Source organism: Coenobita brevimanus, chromosome 60, assembly GCF_032717465.1.
Source record: "Coenobita brevimanus isolate Jiangsu-jjx chromosome 60, ASM3271746v2, whole genome shotgun sequence".
In the NCBI taxonomy this organism is placed as follows: domain Eukaryota; kingdom Metazoa; phylum Arthropoda; class Malacostraca; order Decapoda; family Coenobitidae; genus Coenobita; species Coenobita brevimanus.
The window spans coordinates 39,123,300-39,140,533 of record NC_137013.1 but is presented as its reverse complement, the minus strand read 5'-3'; the positions used below and the strand labels follow the sequence as shown (position 1 = coordinate 39,140,533).

At 44.4% G+C, this 17,234-nt stretch overlaps 1 protein-coding gene across 1 annotated transcript in view; it reads left to right on the top strand.

Moving 5' to 3' along the window:
• LOC145403387 (cell adhesion molecule Dscam2-like) overlaps positions 1-17,234 on the top strand; it is a 115,884-nt gene that overhangs the window by 65,048 nt on the left and 33,602 nt on the right. Inside the window, exons 11-17 of the mRNA XM_080275170.1 lie at positions 1,194-1,456; positions 2,300-2,461; positions 4,071-4,193; positions 4,269-4,430; positions 4,998-5,117; positions 13,899-14,072; positions 16,818-16,965. Coding sequence (XP_080131296.1) covers positions 1,194-1,456; positions 2,300-2,461; positions 4,071-4,193; positions 4,269-4,430; positions 4,998-5,117; positions 13,899-14,072; positions 16,818-16,965 — 1,152 coding nt within the window. The remainder of the gene's footprint in view (positions 1-1,193; positions 1,457-2,299; positions 2,462-4,070; positions 4,194-4,268; positions 4,431-4,997; positions 5,118-13,898; positions 14,073-16,817; positions 16,966-17,234) is intronic.

Sequence of the window (17,234 nt, the reverse complement as noted above, 5' to 3'; positions counted from 1 at the left end):
GTGGTATAGTAGATGTAATTGTGATAGTACTGTGACTGAAGAAATAATGGCAGTAGTAGTAGTATAATAGTAGATGTAATGGTGATAGTACGCTGATAGTAGATGCTGTGGTAGTAGATTTATGACGATATCAGACGAAATTGTAGTAGTGGAAGTAGCAGTAGTAGTAGTAGAAAAGCGATAGTATTCCTACTACCTGTTACCTGCCCATAACCAACCTTTCCCATTTAGTAGGCTACCTACCCACCAACCTGCCTGCCTGTTAATTAGCAACTTACCTACCTACCTACCCGCCTGCCTGCCTGCCTGCCTGCCTGCCTGCCTGCCTGCCTGCCTGCCTGCCTACCTACCTACCTACCTACCTACCTACCTACCTACCTACCTACCTATCTATCTACATACATACATACATACCTGTCTAACTAACTAACCAACTAACTAACTACCGGTCAGGCAGCCAACCAACCAGTCAGTCAGTCAAATCAAACCAACCAACCAACCAACCAATCTGCCTGTCTGCCTGCCTGCCTACCTACCTACCTACCTGTCGCACATTATACTATATCTCTCCCCCTTCCTCCCTTCACCTTCATTAACCAGTCCACCTCCCTTCCTCCATACATATATACATACATTCTTATCTATTTATCATATACCTCCCCCTCCCCCACCCACTCCCCTCCCTCCGTATAATTGCAACTTTCATTATCTCCCTAAGTCCACTTCTGCCTGATATTATGGCCTGGGTATTAGGCAATGTGTGTTATTAAATGAGATTGGGAGAGCGAGGATTTTTTTTTTTTGCTCTCTCTCTCTCTCTCTCTCTCTCTCTCTCTGTAGATTGGCAGATAGATAGATAGACAGATATATTGGTATAGAGATAGATTTATAGGGTAAGTATTATTTACAGTATGTTCATTCCTACTTACTAACATTTTTCTTACATTTTCCCCCTCCTCCCTTTGCCTTCGCCCTGTGTTCCCTTGAGCTCACTTTCCTCCTTGTTTATATAAATGTATCCGTCCCTACCTCCCTACCTAATTGTCTCTCCTCTTCCCTCACATTAGCCTATCTACCTCCTTCCCTCCCTGCTTCCCCCCTTTCCTCCATAGCTATCTACCTCCCGATTGGCCTTTCCACTTCCCTCCCTCCTCCTACACCAAGACTAACCCCCCCATGTCTCCCTCCAAAAGGCTTCTCACGGGGCAGTACGTGAGCGGCTCCAGCGAGATCGTCAGCCACGTCAACATCACGTCCGTGCAGGTGATCGACGGCGGCACGTACAGCTGCACGGCACACAGCAGGGCCGGACGCACCACGCACGCCGCCCGCCTCAACGTGTACGGCCCCCCTGAGATCCGGCCCATGGGGGAGGTGAAGGCCGTGGCGGGGCGTGACCTGACCGTGACCTGTCCTGCAGCGGGCCACCCTATTCATTCTGTGACCTGGACTAGGGGTGAGTAGAATGGTTAGTGGATCAATAGTTAGAGGGGTAGGTAGAGAGGTAGGTTTGTCAGTATGGTTGGTAGATTGCTAAGGTGGTAAGTTCTAGGGAAAGTGGATAGTTGGTCGGTTGTTGATAGATTGGTTAATGGACTAGAGATGAGTAGAATGGTTCGTGGATCGGTAGTTTGAATGGTAAGTAGAGAGGTAGATTTGCTGGTTTAATTGGTAGATTGCTTAGTTGGTAGGTTCTAAGGTAAGTGGAATAATGGTTGACTATTGGTAGATTGGTTAATTAGTAGGTAAATCCACTCTAATCTCGACAGAATGGATAGAGTCAAGTGTTTGAGTCTTCTCCTTACCCCTCAAACCTTTTTGTTTCTCTCCTGATCCCAGTAACTTTATCCCAACGCTCAAGTCCTCTCCCTAAACCTCTAGTTCTGTCGCCACTCTTTTAACTCTTCCCATCCCTTTAACTCTGTACATCCCTTTAAGTCTACCCATCCCATTTACTCTCTCCGTCCCTTTAATTCTACCCATCCCATTTACTCTCCGTCCCTTTAACTCTCCCCATCCTTTTAACTCTCCCCATCCCTTTAACTCCCCATCCCTTTAACTCTTCCCATCCCTTTAACTCTCCCCATCACTTTGACTTTCTGTCTCTTTAACTCTCCATCCCTTTAACTCTCCATCCCTTTAACTCTCCCCATCTCTTTAACTCTCCATCCCTTTAACTCTCCCCATCCCTTTAACTTTCCTTATCCCTTTAACTTTCCTTATCCCTTTAACTTTCCTTATCCCTTTAACTCTCCCTATCCCTCTAACTCTGCCCTATCACCTTCTCTCCGCCGCACAGAAGGGACTGAGCTGCCTGTCAACCACCGCCAGCGTGTACTCAACAACGGCACCCTGTGGATTCGCCAGGTGTCGCCGAGAACAGACCAAGGCGAATACTCCTGCACCGCCTCGTCTAAGTCAGGACGCTCAGACACACAGACATTCTACCTCAGGGTCCTAGGTGAGTGTGGTGTAGGTGTAGGGCGGTGTGGAATGGCTGTGGTAGATGTGAGGTGAGGGGTGTGGGTGTTGAGTGAGGACCTGGGGTGTAGAGTGTTTGAATGAGGAGGAGTGTGGAGTGTGTAGAGTAAAAAAAAACTTCTGTGTGATTGGTTATGGGTGAGAGAGAGAGAGAGAGAGAGAGAGACTGTGGGTGGAATGGGGGGTGGGGGGTGGGCGTAGAGAGTGTGGGTGAAGGAATATGTAGTGAATTCTCCCTTAGCATCATCTCTGTATCAAGATAGTCAGACATCCACACCTTTAATATTAGCTTATTGGGTGGGGGTGTTGGGGCAGAGGTGTAGAGTGTGGGGTGTGGTGTAGGTGGTGTGAGGTGTGTGGGGGTGTAGCTATAGAGTGTGTGAATGTAGGGGTGTGTGTATAGGTGGCTTTAGGGGGGTAGGTGGTGTGGGGTGTGGGTAGGTGTGGATGTAGTGGTGTGGGTGTAATAGTATGGATTTATAAACAGTGCTAGTGTAGATGTGCATGATGTATACAGTGTAGAAATGTGGGTGTGGCTAAAGGTACTAGAGAGAGGCCTGTAATTGGGCAAGTGCAATTGTAGGTACAGGTGTGTAATTGTAGATACTTGTGTAGGATGAAAAGCAGGTGTGTAATTATAGAAAAGCAAGTATGTAATCGTGCATGTGTAATTGTGGAAGCAGATTTTTTTTTTTCTTAATTGTGGATGCAAGTGTGTAAGGGTCGAATACTTGGGGGGAAAGTGTATTGCCTTCAATTGAAAACTTAAGGAAATCTAATGGAAAAGTTGGAGGAAGTTGCTAAGCGTGTGTGTGTGTGTGTGTGTGTGTGAGAGAGAGAGAGAGAGAGAGAGAGAGAGAGAGATGCTGAACAGAACTTTGTTGAAGATAATTTTTTAATGGTGTCATGTAAAGATGCAAGGTATTTTGCTCCTTTCAGCCCGAGGACCTTTTTTTTTTTTTTCCCCTATTGCTTTCCTTACGATTTTATTCAGCTTAAGGGAGATTTTATTTTTAACTCAGGGGGTCGTATGGCCTTCATTCACCCCTTTAATGAAAGAGGTCATTTGTAAGTTGAAGATGAACGAAATCGTCTGGTGGTAACAAAAATAAATAAGATTCCCTCGAGGTAACAAAAATAAATAAGATTTCCTCGAGGTGAGATGAAGGAGTTATTAATCTTGTTTTGTATATGTGGACAGACCCCCTCTCTTGGCACAATTTTCCGCCTCGTCCCGAACCTGAGACGGCATGAAAATTCAAGTGACTTCATTATGTATGTAATGTAACATGTAAATAGTGTTACCCCCTCGTGGTTGAATGGTTGGCTTGACTGACTGTAAAGCTGCCGGTCCGCTCGCTCCAGGGGTGCGGGTGATTGGCGTCACTCTTCTCAGGCGTCCATCCACCCTGTGTGAGTTGGCAGGTGAGATGAATAACAAGAGTAAAACCTTGGGGAAGTAACTGTGGTAATCTACAAGCGTAGAGGCCTAAAGTTACAAAGATGAGCACTGCGGCTGAACGCCTAATGACTTTAGTTTTCACCTTTACCTGTCAAAATTATATTAATTTGTAATTTTTTCCTGCCAGTACCTCCTCGCCTGGCGCCATTTGCCTTCTCGCCGCAAACTAGGGACGGCATGAGAGTGCAAGTGACGTGCACCATCCAAGAGGGGGAGCAGCCCGTCACTATAACCTGGAGGAGGGACGGTCGTAGGATAGGCACGGGCGAACAGGACGGGGTGGGGACAGGAGGACGGCTGAGTGGGCAGCAGGAGGGCGGGATAGGAAAGGACGGGATGGGGGGTGGTGTGAGGACGTCCCGGCTGGATCTGTACACGTCCCTGCTGGTGATCGAGAGTGCCACGGACGAGCACAGCGGGAACTACAGCTGCACTGCCGAGAATGCTGCTGCCCAGACCACCACCTGGGCCATCCTTACCGTCAGTGGTCAGTACCGTGTGGTATTTACTCCCTTATTTATTGTCATTGCAGGGGCGGATTCAGGATTCATTTAGCCCCCGATGGCAAAGCTATCTATACGGTCAGTCATAGGCACTGAAAAATATGTTGTTCCTCTTCCTGTCAGAGTTTTGTTTACTTAATGTAGGCATTGTGTTAGCAGTCTGTTGTAGGAATAGGCAAAGTTTTCCTTTTGGCGCCCTGGAAAAAATATGGCACAACTGAAAGGGGGTGCCCCCCCCCCCCGATCCGCCTCTGCATTACTACTACTTACAATAAAAATTAAAAAAAAAGCGAAAAAATACGGTAATAATATACAGAAAGTAATAAAGGTTTGTGGACATAAATAATTAGATTACACATACCACCTGGGCCATCCGTACATTCAGTAGTCAGTACAATTTACTATATACTGTCTTGTTTGCTGTGTTATTATTACGTGTGATAACACACATTTTGAAATTAATATTTTCTTTCCATGAAGGAACATATTGTAGCCAACTAACAACATACTTATTAATAGCCTACTTACCACCTACTTATGCATACTTACAGTGCCTCCGTGGTGGGTAGTGGAGCCAGAGGGAGGTCGTGTGGCACTGGGTGGTTCTATGGCACTTCCCTGCCTGGCTAGGGGGGTGCCATCGCCTGCCATCACGTGGAGGATACATAAAGGTTAGTATTGGCCTTGTCCTATCCTGGTAGATTTTTTGCATCAGGGATTGGCTTTGGCGTGGACGGGCAACAAAGGTTTTCCTAATCCTTCGCGCTTTTGAAATTATCGACCAGCAACACATGTATAGTTTAAATGCCTACTCAGCGACGAATCAGATGAAAGCTTAATTTCACCCTGATACAGTAGGCAGTATCCCCACATAACAGATCTGCAATACCTGGACTCGGCCACCACCAGGGAGAGATGACAGACTCTCCATAAAACAGTTCAAGACACGGATAGACAGCGTTTTGTTATGCTTGTGCTGGTGGTAAATCGAGTGTTCCCTCCTTTCCTGTAAAATTTCCTCTCCCTGCCTTTTTCCCCTGTGGCTGTACTTCCCTGTCCATGCCCCTGCTGCGGGTGGGACAGGTGGGTGGGGAGAGCCTCTGCTGTGGGTGGAACAGGTGGGTGGGGAGAGCCTTCATCTGCCATATTTTTCTCTCCCTATCAGAACAGTAACGTGTACTAGGCAACTTCATTCATGGTACCTGCTCGATATGGGTCGTAAGATCTTCCCAGGTACTGCTTGTCCTTATAACTCTCTCTCTCTCTCTCTCTCTCTCTCTCTCTCTCTTCAGCCCAGCAGGTGCTCAAAAAAACTTAATGCCTATGCAATTAGCTTGACAGGTTGCTCCCCCCCTCCCCTGCCTCCTCCTCCCTACTCCCTCCCTCCCTCCCTCCCTCCCTCTCTTTCCTCCACATCCTCCCCTTCCTCCTTCCCTCCTCTCCTTCCCCCCATTCCCTCCTCCTCCCTTCATTCCTCCCTCCCCTACCCCCTTGCACCCCCCCTCCCTCCTATCTGTCTTCCATTTTTTCTTCCGCTCCTCCATTGCTTTTATCCTCTCTCTCTCTCTCTCTCTCTCTCTCTCTCTCTCTCTCTCTCTCTCTCTCTCTCTCTCTCTCTCACCCACCTAATTATCTCCCATTCTACTTGGCTGCGTCTCTCTCTCTCTCTCTCTCTCTCTCTCTCTCTCTCTCTCTCTCTCTTCCTTCTAGCTCTATCACTTTTCTTTATTTACTGCCTCTTCGTGCCCACACTTTCTTTCCTTTTCTTCCCATTCATTTTCCTCCTTTTCTTTCCTTCCTTGATTTGCCTCTACTTTTTTTCGCTTCTCATCTCATTCTTTGTTCTTTCTGCCGCACCCACAGGGGCGGCCAAATTCAGTGTGTTCCTAACTGCGTCACTCACTCACTCAGTCGATGTGCTCTTTAAATGTTGAAATATGGCAAGTTGCAACCGTAGAGTTATATGAGGGTCCCTATCGCTTCCATCTGTTTTTGCCTTAGGGGAGAGGGGAGGGTTGTTGAGTAGTGGGCGATATTGGTTGTGTCTGGTGTGCGTTTAGGATGGATCTGGGGTTTGACTTAGGAGCGTGTGGTGTGCATCTAGGGTGTTTGAGGCTATCACATATGTCCTTTGTCTTATTCTTGATTCCCTTTCCCATTCCTTCACCTAATTCTTTCCTTTTTTCCTTTTCTTTCATTCTTACCTGCTTTCTTTTCATCTTCCTTCCCCTCTCTGCTGCCATAATTCTTTCCCTTTTCCTCTATTTTCTTCGTTCACATATTTTCACTTCATTTTTCATTCTGTTCTTGACATTCTTTCTTCCCCTTGTCTCTTCTCGTATCTTTTATTCCCTCTGCATTCTTCCTTTCCATTTTCATTCCTTTTCCAACTCCCTCCCACCCTCCCTCCCTCCCTCCTTCCATCTCCCTCTCTTCGCTCTCGACATTCCCTCCTTCTGTCTCTTATTTTCTCCTTTCTTCCTTCCATCATCCTTATTATTTCTATCCTGATTCCCTCCCCTCTTTCCATTCCTTCTTCTCCTTTCCTTCCCTCCATTCTCCCTCCCTCCCTTCACCCTCATTTGTTTCTCTTCTACTTCCCTCCCTCCTTTCTCCTCCCTCCTCCCTCCCTTCCCTCCTTTCTGCCCCTTTGTTTCTCTCTTAATTCCCACTCTCTCTTTCATCCTTTCTACCCTCCTTCCCGCTTTGGTTTCTCTCCTAATTCCCTCCCTCCCTTCCTCCCTCGTCTCTCCGTCCCTCCGCCCTAAATCCTCCTCTCTCCGAAGTCATTGAATAATGTATGTACGGAAAGTGGCGGTGAGTGTGGAAGTGGTGGTAGTGGTGATTGTTGTGGTAGTGATGGTGGTGCTGGTAGTGGTGGGAGAAGTTATGGTGATAGTAATAGTAGTAGTAGTAGCAGCAGTGTTGCAGCAGCCCCAGGTTCATCTGAAACGTGAATCCGGTGGACTGCAGGATGAAGTTACTTTTCTTCTGCAGCCTACCATCCACCTTTTGGGAGATAGAGAGGAAATTGAGGGACGTTTATATAACCAGGCCACCCCTCCGCTCGGCCATATCGGTGCCACCGTGTAAAGACGTCCCTCACCCCAAGATAAAAGTTAGCCTACGTCGTCATGCCGAAGATTAAAGAGTAAAGTTTCGTTCAGTAGGCTACGGATTATATTTCAAGGCGTGTACTCTCGTTGGTTAAGGAAGCTCCAGTGTTTGTGTACAATCGCCTCCACTTCTAAGCACTACAGGGGATGGGGTGTTTGGGATCTCATGTGGCACCAGTGGAGTTCCCTGCGTGTTATCAATAATACTGGTCTGTTAACTCTAACGGGCGTGTTTTCCCTACGTGTTATCTATACTACTGGTCTGATAACTCTAACGGGCGTGTTACTCCATAACATGCGTGAGACCTAAATACATTATACTCTTTTTACTCTAACTTGGCCTAAACGTACAATCTCTCCCATTTTATTTTGAGTGGGGATTTTTTTTTTTCTGCCACTGAGATATGCGAAAGAAGCTGCCAAAGTATGAAAATCAGGGCCAAGTTAAGGTGAAAGGAGTATAGGGTCACAAAAGACCTCCAAACCGCCACCCCCTGAAGCAGTTAGAAGTGGAGTCGGTTGTACGTAGGCCAGAGCATATCAGTTCTCAGGGTTAACTCTGATGCACACCGATACAGTCGCCTCCATAGGGTCGCCTCCAGTTTTTATTTGTTTACATCACAGCGAAAAAAAAAATCCCGTAAAGGTTAGTATCATAAGCACACGAAGGATTCCATGGTCACCGTTCTACTACGATAATCATGTTTTGGAGTCGTGTTGTTGGGAACATGGTAATGGTAAGCGTCAGTGGGTATATATGGAACACAGTAACAGTTCCATGGTATAATAATGATCTTCTTAATAGTTGGTACCCTCGACCACTTCACCAAAGGCTCGTGGTGGCTGTGGACGTGGAAACAGAGGAGTGAAAGTTGGACTGGTAAGCATATTAACAAGAAGCAGCGACTGTGGAAAGCCGTCAGACATGATCGGTTTTACAGGGCCGCCTCTACACTCGCTGTTTTTATTTATTTATTTAGTTATTTATGTGTTATTATTATTATTATTATTAGTAGTAGTAGTAGTAGTAGTAGTAGTAGTAGTAGTAGTAGTTTACTTATTTATTTATTGACATGCCAACCAACGAAGCCTTCATGTCTCTCTTTCCCCTTCTCCAGTCACCTTTGGCATTGATGTGGGCGAGTGCACAAACCATTAAGATAAGAATTACTATTACTTATGGAATTCCTATAGGGAGCCCCATACCTCCCCAATAAAGCTACCTTTTAGGGGGATTCTCTTGTTGAAATGCAAAAAAGAAAATAAATAAATAAAATGGGAAAAGGCACAGAGTCTTCATTTTCTTAAACTCTTTTTACTCTAACTTGGCCTTAAATTGTCATCACCCCGCCGTGAATGCCAAGTAGTAACGGAGGATTAGCAAAGAAAATACGGTGCCAGTCACGAAGAAGTGCAGTGTACAGGATGCAGAGCCGTACTGTTGTCTTTTTCTGCCACTGAGCTACGTGAAATAAGCTGCAAAGGGACGAAAATCTGGGCCAAGTTAAGGTGAAAGAATTACAGTGATCGTATATGAAGAACTGAGAATACCGGTTAACTCTTACATTAGAGAGAGAGAGAGAGAGAGAGAGAGGATTATTCTGAGCTAGAGAAAAATGATGTGGTGTTAACGTGAATGAGACATGAGTGAACGCATATAATTGTAGAGTAGAAAGGGTTGAAGGTTGGGTGAGCGTTTGGTGCTTCCTGTTTTACATATCACACACACGCGCGCGCGCACACACACACACACACACACACACACACACACACACACACACACAAACAGTAATGGAGTAATGTGAAGAACTTGGCATCCTAAATACTGCCATTAGGGCGAACTGAGCAGACCTAATTATTTAAGTGTTTGTCGGAGAGAGGCGCGGGGGGGAGGAATGGAGGGGGGAGGTAAGTAGGGGAGAGAGAGAGAGGGGGGAAGGGAAGGAGAGCGGGAGGGGGAGGGATTGGGGAGGTTAGTATTGGAAGGGAGAGGGGGGGAGGGAGGAGGTAAATAGGGGAGGATGGGATAGGGGGAAAGGTAAGGGATGAGAGGGAAGGAAAAAATGGAGGGGAGAGTGGGAGAGAGAGGGGAAGGGGGGATAAGTAGAGGGAATTAGAGTTTTGCGTGTGTGTGTGTGTGTGTGTGTGTGTGTGTGTGTGTGTGGAGGTGGTTTGTGGAAAATGGTGACAAGTATGGACGAGGAAAACAATAAAGGAAATTGGGAAGTACTGAAGGAAAGTTACTGTACATGAGTTACGTAGCTACACAGACCACACACACACACCTTGCGATCCTTCCTGATTATCGTTTTTAACATTAATGATAAGCCTTTCTAATTACACCAGTAAAACAACAGGATAACAAAGGAAAAGGCTCTCCCCCACCCTCCGTACCTCCGGCAATCTCTGTATAGGACATCAGACAGAAGAACCACCTTGCAGAAATTATTTGCTTGAAGGAAATTTTATAGGAAGGGTTGAAAGCAGTACTAAGAATGATGAAAAAAAAAAATCCTGCGAAACAGTGATACATCCGATCATACATTTTATATTTTCATTTTTCTAATATCATTCATTTATCGACCCTCTGTCCCACATAATGATCGTTCAAGAAATACATATATACATTTACTCCTAGGCCATCTCCTCCATATACTTATTAATATATTTGGTGTGGGAAGGAGTATACGTATGATGATGATGATGATGATGATGATGATGAGAGAGAGAGAGAGAGAGTCTGGAGAAGGGTAAGAAAAAGTGAGTTAGAGACTGGGAGAGTATATTATATTTACGGTGAGGTCAGTGGTGGTGGAGAGGCATTAAAAAGTTACTCCACATCTCCCTCCTTCTCTCCCCTCTCCTCCTCCCCTCCCCTCCCCTCCTTTCCAGTTCTCTCTCCTTCCCGCCACCCCCTCCTCTCCCTTCCATCTTCTTCCTCTCTCCCCTCCCCCTCTCCTTTTTCTCTTCACTTTTTCTTCTCTACTCCCCTCCTTTCTTCCTTCCTTCCTTACTTACTTATTCGCTTACTTACTCTCTCCCTTCCTTCCTTCCTTCCTTACTTACTTACTTATTCGCTTACTTACTCTCTCCCTTCCTTCCTTCCTTACTTACTTATTCGCTTACTTACTCTCTCCCTTCCTTCCTTCCTTCCTTACTTACTTACTCCTTTCTTTCCGTCCTTCCTTCACCTTTCATCCTTCCTTTATTTTCATGGTTACTGAATTCTCACGTCTCCGTTTTTCCCTTTCATTGCTGTTTATTTTTTCCTTCCTCCTCCCCGTCTTCCTTCTTTCCTACCCTCTTACCATCCGAGTCTCCTTCCTCCTTTCTCATTTACCTTCCCCAGCTCTCTCCCCACCTCTGTCTCCCCCTCCCCTCCTCATCTTACCCCACTTTCCTCCCCACGTCTCCCTCTCCCCTACCCATAGCCTTTCCTCTTCCCCATCCCTTCTTTCCCCTCCCCACATCTCCACCTTTACCCCTTTCCTTCCCCTCATCTCCCCATCTACCTTCATTCTCCATCACCCTCCGCCTTTCCTCCCCTCCATCGTTTCTCTCTCTCTCTCTCTCTCTCTCTCTCTCTCTCTCTCTCACACACACACACACACCCAACGTACGTCAATCTACCCCGCATCACCACACCCACCCCCTGTTCATCCCCTTCTATTCCCCTCATCGTCCTCCCTATACCCCCATAACCACCCCCACCCACCCGGAGTCAAGTAATGTAATGGGTGAAATGTGGTTGGCTCTGTCCTGGGGTTTGAATTATTACAGAACTCCTCTCTTATAATGGCGGGAAATCCGACCCACAGTTAAGTCACCCATTGTTTGTATGCCGTTTTCTGTGGACGTTCCTAATGGGTGAATTTTTCGATAATAAATAATTTTCTGTTATTCTCGTGTTGTATTTTTAAGATGAATTAAGTGACGTGGCATTTACTTTGTGGTTTAAGGGAAATAAATAGGGTTTTAAGTTACCCATCCTTTGTTTATCGTTTTCTGTGGGCGTTCGTAATGGGATTGGATGGATATTTCGATAACACTAACCTTTCATTATTAAAGCCTTGTTATGAAATGTAGAGGCTGAAATAGCACTTTCGTATAAGGGAAATAATTTGGACTTAAATTTACGAATTGTTTGTTTATCGTTTTGTATGAATATTAATAGCAGTAGTAGCATTTTGCTATTATTATTATTATTAGTATTATGGCGTTTTGTTACTAAGTGGAGCAGAAACTAAAACGTCACTTGCTTTGCCATTTAAAAGCAATAACTTGGGCTGATGTAATAAGTGGATGGCGGGAATAATTAAAGATTAGCGAGGTCACGAAATTTTCTTCCTCCCTCGCCACCCTGCCCGCTCCCTCCTCCTCTCTAATTTTACCAGATTTTTTCGCCCCACCCCATCAATTTCAATTATATTTTTTCACATAGCCCCCAGGGAGTTTGCCGGAGTGGGCGAAGGGGAAGGGAAGAGAGGGGAAAAGGATGGCTTAAGCCGGAGAAAGTCACTAAACGAATATTCAACGTGCTTTATCCCTCTCCTTTGGGTTTGAATTTCGTAACGCCTCTTCCTTAGCAATTTATTCTTTATATTACACATCCTCTTGTATATAAATGCAAACTTATGTCGATATTAAATCTTTAAGTAATATATAGGAGAATTAATGGTGTGTGCAAAATAAATCGTTGAGGAAGACGTGTTACCCCCCAGTACCACCTAGCGATTCTGTAATGTGATGAATACCTAGACTGATTATTAGAAGAAAGAGTGGCAAAGGATGGGATAGGAAAGATAAGGAATGTAAAAAATATAAGCAAAATTATAAGAAGGAAGGAAGAAATTTGGGAGAGGTGAAATAACAAAGAAGAAATGTATAAAATGTGGAGAAAAATTAAGAAAAGGAAAAATATAAGGTTAGGAGAGGTTGGTAGGTGTCAGGGTGATATCGGGCCCTCCATTACCGTCTCTTTTCCACTAATCTCTTCTCCTTAACCTTATCGAGAGGAAGCAGAGCAAAAGTTGAGCCGAAAAAAATTATGTCGGAACTTTTTGCTCATATTTCGGCCGCCTGTGTCGCTATTCACTACAGTTTATTGGCATTTGCGATTAATTCCGCTCTGAATTTTGAATCTTTTTTTCTTGGGGGGGGGTCCTTTGTCAACTTTTTAAACCATTTTGGGTACGAAAGAAAACGTAAAAATGTCATTAACTGAATATCAGATTTTTTTAATGTGTTCCTGTCGTCTTTCATCACCCAAATGGTTTTATTTACTCATTTCTCACTCCTTTACTTAGGTCACCTTCTATAAATATTTTGAATGCGAAAGACAGGGTAAAGGAAGGTAGATGTGTATAAAAGTGAGATTCGCTATATAATTTTTTAAACCATTCCTCTCGCCGTTCATCTTAAATATTAGCAGATTTATTTCTTCCTTTCCTTTACGTCACTTAACGTTTATAAATAAGTTGGGTGCGAAGGGACAAGTACTGTGGAAATTTTTAAGTAAAACTGAGGTTCGCTAGACTACAGATTTTCTCCAGTCTTTTCCTCCCGCCTGTCTTTACTTAGATATTTCCACAATTCTTCGTTACTCATTTTTTTTTTTTACTTCTAAGATCACTTTTGGTGCTTAAAAAAAAAATAGAGAACAGTGATAAGTAACAATAAAGTCCACTGAATAACAGAAATACTCAATCTGCTACTACTGTCTTCTTTGTCCATTTATTTTCAGATTTATTTTTTCATTGACGCCTGGTGGTCTAGTGGGCTACGGTGCTCTGACCGGGTGTAGCCTATAAGGATTTTGTTCTGAGGTATTTGTTTGGGATTTACTTGGAATTTATTTTCGTATACTGGTACCCAGGGAAAGGGGATTAATTGCTAGCGCCAAATGTCAGAATTGAGTAGCCTAGCCCAGGGCCTTTACGCTCCTAGTGAGGCATGAAAGGCTTAAACAGGGTGGTACATATATAACACTGCTCTGATACTCTGTTGGCTGATTTCTCGTGTGTCACCCTTGTCAGTGTCTACCCTGCAGCATTTATTCATTTGCGACACCCACTGCCACACCTACGCCCACACCAGTAGACTGAGCCGTCCTCACAACATAAGATACCCCCAGGTGAGTTTCTAGTGGAGCACTGTGGACGGAACACCCTGCATATTTTTTCGCGGTCAGGCTTATCAGTTTTCCACCCATCGAAGACCATGTGAACAAATACAAAATTAGGTGACCCCCCCTTCCTCGCAAAACACACACACACACACACACACACACACACACATGGCATTGATAGGCGTAAACATCATCTTCCTTTCCTGCAGCATCCGGGGACTTCGTGAGCGTGGTCCAGGGCGGGGGAAGCGGCCTGACGCAGTGGGAGAACGGCACGCTGTGGCTGGGTCGCGCCGCCAGGGAACACGAGGGCAAGTACCTGTGCGAGGCTGACAATGGTGTAGCCCCGGGACTATCCAAGCTTGTCTACGTCACCGTCAATGGTTAGTGCATTTTAGAATAGAGGTTCCTGTTCTTTGGTCGCATTTTGGGTTACGTAGGACCTGTTTCTTACCGACTTATTATGAATTATACACTGATACCCTGATATTCTTTTCTTAGTTATTCATTATGCCTCTTATACACTGATACTTTCGTGTATGTTATCAGTATATTTTGATCACTAATATAGTTTCCCACAGTAGCATACAACGGGATAAAAAACTGTACTGTATCAAAATACCTATCTTGGAGGAAATAGTAGCAAGTTTTCTTTGATTTTGTAACACCTTTCCCTTGGCAATTTATTTTCCATGCTACACGTTAGTATTCTCGTATGTTATTAATTACTTTTTAAGCATTGGTACAGTTTGCATCAGTAACATACAAGAAGTTAGGAAGGTAGTAATATTGACAAAATGAATTGCCAAGGAAGAGTTGTTAGGAATATCGTGTAAACCATCAAGAATACGCCGCAAGGTCTGGTATTCTCGTCGGTTAAGACAGCCCCCAACACCATTTTCTAAACGATTTATTTTTCATATACCTTGCCGTCCTCGTGGGTGTTACAGTCATTATTCTATCACCAAACTCTGCATAAATGACGTGTAAGATTATATTGAACAGCCCTTTACAAAAATAAATGGCTAAGAAGAGTACGAGTCCGAAAGTTTCCCAACGGCGTGTAAAAGTGTCATGTATAAGCCAGAGGTGAAAAAAAAAAAAAATGGTTTCTGAGGGTCTAGTGAAAACGCATCAAGTTAATTTTGCAGTAGAGTGTATTATGCAAGTGAATGTTTGGGTATGGGCATTACTTAAAAACTATTATAGTGTACCCCAGCTAAAATATAGGGTGAAGTGCATGGTTTATATATGTTAGTGTGAAGGCTGAATGAAGCATGAAATATAATGCTTTATTTAAGATGTATTTTAAAATATAAGGTTTAGGCGAATGTATTGTTGTAGAACCAGCATGCAATTTCCATTTGCTTGAAGTTTATTTAACTAATCAGCCTTCAGCTTTATTGATTGTATTATTTACGGCCATATGTACATAGTGCCTGGATTACCAACTTTCAGACCTTTAACTTCCTTGGTTTTTGGCGTGTTTTATATTTTGTCGTTGCTACCGTCAGGCGATTTTATTGTGTTGGAAAGTGCCCATATGTTGGATAAAATAATCTGTTAGTAATAGGAGTAATGTGGATACTGTACATAGGCTACATCATTGGGTTGAAAGGGTTGATAAGTACCAACTCTCCTACCATTGAACCTTTTCCTTACAAAGACGTCTTTATAGTGTCATGCTAACTCCAGACAGTTTTATTCATCATAGAGACTTTTCCAATTGGAGGAATTCCATCTTTTCCCCCTTCATTTTGAGTTTTTATAAGTTGAGAAAAATCGTCTGGAAGTAGCTTGAATAAACTATACAAGTAGGTAGTAAATTCCCAGTGAATGTTGAAGTGTACCAGGGATTGTTCTGAGCCATCTGCTATACATTATTGCAATTGAAGCACTGGTGAATGACTATAGGACTGGTTTCTTGTGGGAGTTGTTGTATGCTGATGATTTAGTATTGATTGCAGAGACTTAAGGGGAGGCCATAGAGATTTGAGGGGTGGAGAGATGGAATGGTGTCAAAGAGACGGAGAGTGAATGTTGATCAAACAAAAATGATGCTGACTTTTGTGGATGATGGCACTGAGGTGGTGGAAGGTGTGTGTCCATGTGGTGTATATCGAAAAGGTGTTTGGTGAAATTTAATCTTATGTAGTTCTTTCAACAAATGAGTGCCTAGGAAGTGTAGTGGTGTCAGAGATAGGCGACAGGATGTAGTTGGCTTCAAGAACACTGGGCGTATGGGTGAAGATAGTGAGGGGACTAAGCATGTTGGGATAGACTCTGTAGATGTGCGTGTAGAGTGCATAGAATTTTTAAAAATCTGAGTCATATTACCAGTCTGGGAGGGGGGGGGCTCAAGCGAGCTCCTCTGCAGGGGTAAGGATCAGAAGTAAGAGGTTTATAAAACTGGTAATTCTTTTGACAATGAAGGAATTTAGCCTTTGCTTTAAGGGAAAATTGTATACTTCATGTGTGTGAAGTGTTATGCTTTATAGCAGTGAAACTAGGGCAGCAAAGGAAGCATGTGTAGATTTGAGAGATTAGGATGGCCAGATGAATGTGCAGTGCTTCCCTGAATGACAGAGCTGAAAATGGTAGAACTGTAAATGAGCAGCTGAGAGATCTATCTATCTATCTATTGCCAGACGCCATAATCCCATAAGGGGTGGCCATTTGACTTTGAGTTATTTGTTTTACGGGGAGAGGCACTAACCCTCCACCAACCCACTTGCTGACACGTAGGGAGCACTTATGGTTTGGTTATGTGGTTACCACCCAGCATTGTATATGGAGATCTGCTAGGAATTGAAGGCACTAGTGATGTGATACGTGGAGGGAGACTGAGGTGGCTGGACATGTCAAAAGAATGGATAAGGAAAACTGGATGAAAAAGTCTATCAATATGGAAGACTGATTACCACGAGGTACACCTTGGAAAGTTAGGGACGGGGTCAAACAAAATGATTTCAGGGTTAAGGGATTGAACAGAAATGCTGACAGAGATCATGTTGCATGGAGAAGCACCATCAAATAAACTAGGTTGACATATACTGTACCAGCATGTACAGTACAAATGCTTTCAAAATAAAATGAAGCACACTGCTTAAAGCCCTTACCTGTGACAGAGCCACCGTGGTTTGTGCCAGGCGAGGGTAGTCGGCGTCAGGAGGTGCGGGTTGGGGGAACAGCCACCCTGACATGCCATGCCCGTGGTGACCCTCCTCTTGCCCTCACATGGTCCCGCCCTGATGCACCACTTACGCCATCACCAAGGTCAGGAGGAGAGAAGAGTGAGAGAGAGGAAATGAACTGAGGTTAAAGAGGGACTGGGTGGGGTCTGTTTGATGGAAAGTAGGGGGGAAGGATTGGATAGTGGGATAGAGAGGTTATGTTAGGTTAGGTTAAATGGGAAGGAAAGAAGAAAGGGATAGTGAGATAGAGGGAGTTGGGGGCGAAGTGTGCACATGGTTAGGTTAGAGAGAGAACAGTGTGAGGGAATAGTGCATGGTGGGGGAGGTATAGATGTTAGGTTAGAGGGAGAG